At 55.2% G+C, this 9,059-nt stretch overlaps 1 protein-coding gene across 1 annotated transcript in view; it reads right to left on the reverse strand.

Annotated features, from left to right (window-relative positions):
* The window catches only part of GFRA2 (GDNF family receptor alpha 2), a 55,547-nt gene that overhangs the window by 4,920 nt on the left and 41,568 nt on the right, over positions 1-9,059 (reverse strand). Inside the window, exon 4 of the mRNA XM_009318636.1 lies at positions 7,520-7,868. Coding sequence (XP_009316911.1) covers positions 7,520-7,868 — 349 coding nt within the window. The remainder of the gene's footprint in view (positions 1-7,519; positions 7,869-9,059) is intronic.

A 9,059-nucleotide genomic window follows, 5' to 3' on the forward strand; every position in this document is an offset into this window, starting at 1 on the left:
AGTCACTGGATGAGACTCTAACTGCCAGGAATAAACCTTACTGGAACCGGGCCATAGCTTCTCAGATTTCTGCTTTTAAGTGCCCAGGCAAAAAAAGGAGAGGGAGCCAAGTCCATCTTAGCAGAAACAGGAGAAATTGGTGCCAAATTGCTGGCTGGCAGCTCGAGGCAGCAGGTGGGTCTGGCCAGTCTCTGCCTGCAAACGCCAGACCTGGGCTGGGGAGAGCTTGGCTGGCAGCTGGGTCAGGGATGAGGAAGGAGGACGACGGCGTGGGGAGCTGCAGAGCACAGCCTCGGCCAGCACGGTTATTTTCCTGAAAGGGCTCCAAGTCCAAAAAAAAAAAAAAAAAGAGTGAAAAAGGGATTAACAAAAATTAATTATATATATACGCACATATATCATATCCCAAACCTGCTCCAAGTGCTGGGTTTCAAAGTTAGGGGCTCCCAAGCTGTTTCTCTTTGATGCATCTAGAAAATACATTTGATTTCTGGGTGAAGAGACCAGGATGATGCCACGGGGAGGCAGCTCCAGGGATCCGGGGGCTTTAATACTTCTCTTTCTCCCTGCCCAACTCCAGACACCTCCCAGGGACCTGGGTCCCTGCGGTGCACATACACCCCTGGTGCATATATCCCCCGTTTAGGGGACTTTGGGCATCGCTGCAGGGACCATCCCATCAGCTCCTGGCCGCTAACTCATCTCCTAGCCTTGTTATCGTGCAGGAATTCAGAAGCAGCTTGCCAGCTCCAGCAAGACACCCTCGCTCTGACATTAAAAGTTACAGCAGAGGATTTTTGATTGGGTTTTTTTCCCGCTTGTTGGTGCATTGCAATTTTTTAAGCAGAAAAATCCCCAGAACAGATGCAAGGTGCCTAATTGGGTGCTAATTGTTCCCATCACCGCATGCCTATGAGGAGTCCAAGCCTGGCGCTGGTAATAACTCACCACCCATCAAAGCAAACAGTACCAGGCTCTTGAATATTTCATGCAGAAAATGTCCAAGATGCGGAGATTACTCAAGACGTGTTTTTCACAGGCAATTTACAGGGACCAAGGAAAAATGTCTTTAATAGACACGAGCATCGAGAGGCGGCTCGGAAACGCGCCTCTCACCCCCCCACCCCCCCGCAGAGCGGTGGATGTTCAAGAAGCTGCAACAACATGCAAACACTCAGCAAGACACGAAAAACCCGTGGGCCCGCTGGGCATCCTCCTCCCAACACTCGCTCTGCCTGCTCGTCCTGCTGGAGATGAATGCTTTCAAAGCCAGGAGACGCTGAGATAAAAAAAATTAGCCTCAAACACCAAGAACAGCGGCCAGGTAATTCAAAGAGCCCTGGGGATGGGGATCAGCTAAAGAAATGAGGGAAGCTGGAGCAAAACTCCACTTTTCTGGATGACCCTCTACCAAAGCTAGTAAATAGTTCACGGGGGTGGAAAAAAAGATCAATGGAAATACTTGTTTTATCCAGGAAAAGTTATCTGACACCTCTGGAGACTGGAGTCACCTGTTCTGGTACGAGCCAGGAGGGTTTTATTCCTGCTTTCAGTGAAAACCATATCCCTGCGGTAGCATAGCATCTCTCTGTAGGTTGAGGGCTGGTCCCCCACCCTAAAGCTGCCCCTCGCCCAGAGAGATGGGGGCAGCAGGAGAGAGGCAAAAAGAGAATGAACCAGAGAGAAGCAAAGGAGAGATCCCCAAATTAGAGTAAGCAGAGCTAAGCCAGCAAGAGGCAAAAAAAAAAAAAAAAAGAGGACAAACAGACAACAGACCAACTGCTAAGTTAGGAGCTGCTAATTAAGAAGTTTAGTTATCCGTGTGTATTTTTAGGACACCGCATTTTGATTCATCACAGATAAGAGCAGTTGAAAGACTTTTTTTTTATCCTCTTGCCTATGCTCAAACCCTATCATTACCCGGTAAGAGAAGGGAAGAATTAAACGCACGCATCATTTGATTTTAATTGAAGGACTGTTCTATTTCATTGAACTGCTAACTAAGCCGAACAGGAGATTGTGTTTACATAAGCAAACCCTGAGTCAGTATAGACTTGCTGTCACATTAAGTCAATATTTATGAAGGCTCTCTATTTAATTATTCAGTGCGAATTGACTTATTATTGTGTTAAGAGCGCAGTTAGCCTTGAGCAAGGTGGCCACGGAGCTGAGAGATCCCTTCCAGCTGCCTTTGTACACGGGTGCCCAGGGGAGAAGGTACCCAGGGGGTGTTGCCCCACTGGCCCCCTCCCTCTGTCCCCCCCATGCCGGGGAGCCAAAGCCACCAACCTTTGCAGATTTGCTATTTTAAGGTCGGATTTGGAGGCTTCCCCCGGCAGGTTATTACAGCCCTGATTGCCCAGCCCTGGTGCAGCCACCCACCCTGGGGACCCATCAGCCGTGCCCTGTCCCCCTCCAGACACAAGCATTGCTCCTCTCCGCCAGCTCCCAAAGCTGCTGTTAAATCCAGGAGCACTTCTCCCTCCTTCTTCTTCTTCCCAGCCAGTTATGTGGACAGCCCAGATGGACTTCTGAGCCTCTCTCATTACATGGCGTAACGAGAAAGTTGAGCTGCCGCCCTGCTGTTTATCAAGGAACCATCCATTACAGATGGCACTTTGTCTGTGCTAAACAAAGGGCGTGAAGACGAGAACGTGGGTTTAAAAAAAAAAAAGTGTTTTGTTCCCATGTTTGGTGTTTAATCAATACCAAGCCAGCCTGGATCCGTTCCTTCCCTCGCACACACCCTGAGCCAAGCCTCCCTCGTGGGTCCTCGGGCGAGGAAGCAAGGCTTCCCCTCCCCGGGGTATCACTCCCGAATTAGCACCCCAACCCCAGCCAAAGAGAGACGGTTTCTGCCGTGCAGAAATGCACCTCACCAATGCACGCAGACACGGGGGTCCTGCGAGGGGCTGGGCAGGATCCATCCCCCGCCTCAGCCACAAATACACTGAAAAAGAGGAGAAAACTCAGGCAAATGAAACATCACCCTGCTTTTGGATGCTGAGGAGCTACAGCCAGTGGAAGCTGGGAAATTCTTCAGCACCAGCATCACTGAAGCATATAAGACCAGATTATTTGTGTTCCTGACTTGCTGATGCAAGATGAAAAATACAGCAAACTGCAGCTGCTGAAATCAGCTCTTTTCTCCCCTTTCCTTCCCTTTCCCCTTAGCTGAGGTTAGTGTTTTGCAAAAGGTTTTTATATTCTGGGAGCTAAAACCTGTCCATTGCAATCAGACACAAAGCTCGGGGAGTTTGTCAGGCTCCTCCGTTGTGCGAGGAAAAGCTTCCCGGCACGAAAAGCTTCACAAATTGCAGCGATCTGAGCCTGATTGCTCCTGCTCTCACGGCCAGGAGCTGGGCGAAGGGGCTGGGGCATCTCACAGGAGATTTTCAGCAGCCTCGCAGGTCAAGGCCATTTGAATTGCTTTGTCCAAAGCAAAGCCCAGGATTTCAGCCCAGAATAACCCACATCCTGCACCCCGCTCCAGGGAAGGGAAGGGCACAGGTTGAGCGCTCGCCCTCGCCAGGACCTGAGCCCATGCAGAGGCGCACGGGAGCTCGGGGGCCGCATCCTGGCCCCTTCGTGTCCTCAGCCTCCCTGTGCAGTGCAGAATGGAGGGGCTGCACAGCACCCTCTTCCTAGCCACGGGGACCTCCGGGTGATCGGGAGCCCACTCCATGCTGGGACGCTGCCCGCAGGTTAAAATACCCCAGCCCAAAGCATTCAGAAAACATCACCTTCCACCGGCGGTGACGGAAGAACTGGTGGCTTTTATCTCCCCAGCTTTTGGGACCACAGATGGGACAGGGGCTGGTGTTCAACGACCACTTAACCACCAGCCCTGAGCAGCTGGAAAGCAGCAGCAGAAAGCCATGAAAAACTTCCAGAATGACTGTTTTCTATGCTGGACCATTAATTCGCCCTCTTCCCCAACTCCTCTGCTTCTTTCAGGAAGGAAGCAACATGACCTCAGGGTGGGCTGTGTCCTGCAGGAGCAGGAGCCCCTACGAGGAGCATCCCCACGCACCCAGCTCAGCACTGACCGCGGCGAGATGGCAGCAAAAATCTCCCCGCAAAGTCCTACCCTGCTACCAAGGGCTCCGCCATTCATTAGGCGTTCAGCCAGGAGGCTTAATTACGCTCGCAGCCCGCGTGGGAACATTATCTCATCTCCTGCCACCGCTGGGTTTCAGAGCAGCTTGCTGATCTGCTTCTGAGTTCAATGCCCTTGCCAGTCCCACATGCAGATAAGGAGGATGAGCATCAGTCCGCGATGCCAGCCCGATAAGCACAGGCATCGACGGGAAATCCGACGGCAGACCCCAGCCTTGCCTTGCCTGCAGGCAGGGCCTTGGGATGACGGGACACGGAGGGGTTTCATGCCCAGTTGCTCCTGGGTGGAGGCTGGTGGGTGCAGATGCTGTGGGAAGGAGGACAAAGCCTGCACGCTCTATTTATACACATTCTCAGCATCTGGTGATGATCTTGGCAGCGGCTGCCTGCCAATGCTTTGTTATTTATAGGTGCCTCGGAGAGGCAGGAGAGAGAGAGGAGAGGCCCCCCCAGCACCAGGCAGCCCTGCAGACCACCTTGTCCCTGCAAAACAAGCCCAGAACCGCTCGGCAAAGGGGACACCAAACAGCCAAACTCACCCAGCCTGCACACGGATGCAAACCCCCCGGGCTTTTGCAGAAGAGCAGAGCAAGCTGCTCGCCCAGAGCAGGACCAGCAGCATCTCAAGGGGTCCTGGAGCCACGTACCAGTTTGTAGATCCCCACATTGGGTGCAGCCCTGTCTGCACAGCAGCTCCAAGCACCGAGCCTGCAGCAGGGACCTCTGCATCACCGCTGAATGAGACCCCCCTGCACCGAGCCAAATCCACCCCAAATACACGGCACCTCCACATTGGTTAAAACCCTCCGACGAAGTGCAAGCAGCAGCTGCTGGAGGAGTTTGCTTTACCCACACGGTGGCTAGACAGCCTAGGTTTGATTCAGCTCCTGAGCCTGGGCTTTCCAGGCTCGCTAGGCGCTCTCGGCCTGGAGCAGCTGGGAAACGCCAGGGACGCACACGGAGGAGACGAGGCTGTGGGAGACGGGGTTCGGCTGGTGAGTAAGTCCATGCCCAGCTTTCGTTTGGGAAACTAGACCCACAGCAATGGGAGCTGTGACTCCCTGCCCCTGTTTGGGGCAGCGCTGGGGTAGATGGACTCACAGCCGTTGGATAGTCAGGCAGCTAGCGTCAAGCAGACAGGGCAGCAGGCTCTCAGACAAGTCTCTTGCTAATGATGGTTCTCCTTGACCAGCTCTCCTCCACATCCTTTCCCCATGGGCCAGGGCACATGATGCCCGTGTGTGCATCAGGCACAGCATGCAGGGCCATTCCTTCATCGCTGGTGAAGACGTGCCAGCAGGAGACCTCCAGACGGAGGTGGAGGGGGAAAAACAGCAGCGAGGACCATAAAGTGCAGCCTGCATGTGCATGCCCGCTCCCAGGGAAAGCACAGCGCACATACAGCCCCTGCTAGAAGGCTCTGCCAGAACCATCTCCATCCCAAAAGCCAGGGAGAAAAAAGCCAGACCCTCTCTCGCTTGCAAGGCAACATCAATAGAGGAAAAATTCTTATTTCCCCCCCCCTCAGCTCAGGTGCCGGGCACGGCTCACCCCAGGTAGGCCACCGCTTCTAAACACTTTCACAGCTGCAAACACAAGGAGGTCAAGTGAGCTGCTGGAGCATGTCAGCATCTCTGAGTGTCCCCAGGCACAGGCTCCCCGCTGGAGGCTCTTAACCCCTTCTGTGACTGTCGTGGTTTAACCTCAGCCGGCAGCTAAGCACCACACAGCTCACTCCCCCCCAGTGCCACAGCCTGGTTAATGCAACCGCTTTTAATGGGGGGTTTGGAGCAAACCCGCCTGCCCAAGCCTCGGGAGCGCTGCCGGAGCCCCCCCGGGGCAGAGCTGCAGGAGGGGAGTGGATGGGATGGGACCTTCTCTTGCAAGCCCAGATCCAAGGAGTGCATCCATGCACAGCCCTGCAACACCCCAACATGGGGAGAGAACAGCCGAGGTTAAGGCAAAACTGCAAACCAATGCCCAAAGCTGGATTCGGGTGCTTTGCAGAGCAAGAGCCCCCGGCCAGGGCTGCCCCTCACCAGCTGGGCAGCATCCGTGCTGCTGCTGGAGAAACGCATTTCCAATTCGGAGCAAACAGCCAAAGCAGCTGCCACACACTTCCCCCTTTGCTGCTTCACCTCTTTCTGGTGGAATTTCATTTCAGGCAGGAACGGGCTTATAATTAATGCTCGGCAGTTCCACGGCCTCTCTGGTCCCCCCAGCGCGCTGCTAATGCAGGTTATCCCCCTCCGTGAGCGGATGCATCCGCAGCATTTAGTGTCAGAGCAAGCATCAGGCCTGCTGACGGAGAGATACTACCATTAATTTGGCCGCGACTCAGCACAGCCCTGGTATCTTTTATTCATAGACATTGGCTTATTGTATTACTTTTTGATAAAAAGCCACATTCTCACGTTTCAAACACATTTGCTTACAGCCAGAGGAGGACCTGAAGCTGTGTTATTCATTTATTTCGCCACCAGGCTCTGGGAAACTCCATCACCTTGATGGCAAAAAGACCCTCCTCCTTGTAGGAAACATATTCTTTATGAGGCTGATCCAGCCCCCGGAGGGTGACAGGAGGTTTTTTGCCGTATGAATAATGAGTTTCATAACGGAACAAAAGCCTGATCTCCCAACTTCACTCCGCCAGGGGGAAAACAGCGGATTTCACCAGCCATGAAGTTTTGGCTGGGAATGCTGAAAGCACGCCGAGGGATTTTTGCTGCTTGCAGGGCGTGGGTGCCCCCGCTGCCGCGGTGCCTTTCGCACCTTCATCCCCTCCACAGTTTGGGGAGACGGAGCAGCCCCAGGTGGGGAACAGAGCCAGCACGGCCCCCAGGGACTCAGCTCCACCGTTCACAGCAGAAAGGCAGCTGCGTCCCCGCTGCTCTGGTTCTGCCCCACGTCTCTAACCCCACCTGAGCGCTGCCGGAGGGCATTGCCCCACTGCAGCTCCCGGGCCAAGCACAGGGAAAGGCAGAGCCGTGGTTTTGCACTGGGGGTTTTGGAGCAGATCAGAGCTTGGGGTGGGGGACTCAGTTGGCAGCCCCCATGCTGGCAAACCACACGCAGCCCCACACTGACCCACGGATTCATCCTGCAGCAGGGGGGGACCAAACTTGAGGCTGCACCTCAACCTCTCCATGAGCAGCCAAAAACCATTAACTCTGCCCCATTTTACGCGCAGAATACAGCCGTTACTGGAGGAGGCCCAGCCAGCAAATGCCCCATGGCATCGGGAAGATGGAACCGATAAACTTGGAACAGGGTCATGCAACAAGAAAGCGCTGCAAACCCGGCCACGGTCCTGCACAAACCCCGCTCTACAGTCTGCAGGTCTCCCCCCGGCACCGGGAAGGGCTGGAAAAGCCCACGCAGAGCCCGGCACGGCCCTTACCGGCAGAGGTGATCCGTCCGGCACGTGTTGCGCAGATCCAGGCAGTTGGGTTTCTCCTTGTCCTCGTAGGAGCAGGAGGGGACGATGGTTTGCCGCCGGCGCTCGGCGCAAGCCTGGTCCTTGCAGGAGCAGAAGAGGAGGCGGTAGGTGTACTCGCTGGGGACGCGGTCAAAGAACTGGCGCAGAGCCTTGTGGCATTTCCTCCGGCTGCAGTGCTCGGTGGCCGAGATCTCCTTGCTGCAGGTGGAGATGTAGCCCGAGCGCAGGCGCTTGCAGTTGTCATTCAGGTTGCAGGCTTTGGCCGCGTCGAGGCAGTGGTTGCTTTTGGAGTTGGTGGCGGGGTCCATTCCTGCCCGGAGAGCAAGAGGCAGAAGGGGTGAGCATGGCACTGAGGGATGGGGAGATGCCCTCAACCCGGGGAGATGCTACGGGGAAGGGGGCTGGCATTGGTGTCACCCCCTGGCATCTCCGGCACGGCCTGGCCCTGCCCTGCCGGCAGCGGGGAGGGGGCTGGATGCACCACTGAGGTTTCCCCCCTTCATCCCCATCCCCCTGCACGATTTGGAGGTCCTCCTCCAGCATGGAAGGGGTCAATGCGCACCGACTGCAGCAGGGGGACCTGGTCAAACAGTCTTCAGTGCGTAATTCACGCCATGAATTTGCAATATTTTGTTTCTTGTCAATTATTCAAAGAATAATTATTAATTACTCAGCCTGCTCCAAAGCAGAATAATCTGCTGAGCTGCACAGTGCCCCCCAGCCCCCGCATCATCTCCTGGGGCTCCCCAAAACCGGGTCAGCCCCAGCCAGCCCCCCTCAGGGCTGAGCACTGCCCAGGCAGGGACAATGGGGACAAGGCTGCCATCGGAGCTGGGCACCGGCCACCTGCCCCGCACCGGCCAGATCCCGCATCTGCCCCAGAAATCCCGGCCGTCAGCAAATAACCGGGGAGAGGACGGACAGAGCCAAACCACCGCACGGCAACAAACACTGAATTTTCTTTTTTTTTTTTTTTCAAAGTGATGGAGCGCCCTCACACCTTTTTTTTTTTTTTGTCAAAGTGATGGATCGCCCTCAGCAGCCCAGGTGCTATTTTAGAAGCCACCTGACTGCACCAGCCATCTTGTCCCTAATTTCCTCCCCTCCGCAGCCCAGCCAAGTCCGTGGATTCCTCCGTTGTCTCCCGGCTTCCGCTGGCAAAGACAAATGACAGCATCGAGGAGGGTTTCCTGACAGACATATTTGTAGGGCCCTGCTAATTAGCAAATGGCAAGCAGCTGCCTGCATGAGCATCCCCCCCCTGCCTTCCTCCACCTCCCCCAGCTGCCCATGGGGGCCGCCCTGCAGGCGAGCAGCATTTTGGGGTGTCATTTGCAGCACGGGACCCGACTTTGTCTCATTTTCCCACGGTCTTATCCAACTCGGCGTGAGCCTCCGAGCCAGGAGCCGCCAGCACGGCACTGTCTGCATTAACTGGTCCCAATTAAAAGGCGAAGCTGGAAGCCCCCCCCACCCCCTGGTGCCATCCCATGCAAACCCG

This window comes from Pygoscelis adeliae, unplaced genomic scaffold (genome assembly GCF_000699105.1).
Source record: "Pygoscelis adeliae isolate BGI_AS28 unplaced genomic scaffold, ASM69910v1 Scaffold52, whole genome shotgun sequence".
Lineage (NCBI taxonomy): Eukaryota > Metazoa > Chordata > Aves > Sphenisciformes > Spheniscidae > Pygoscelis > Pygoscelis adeliae.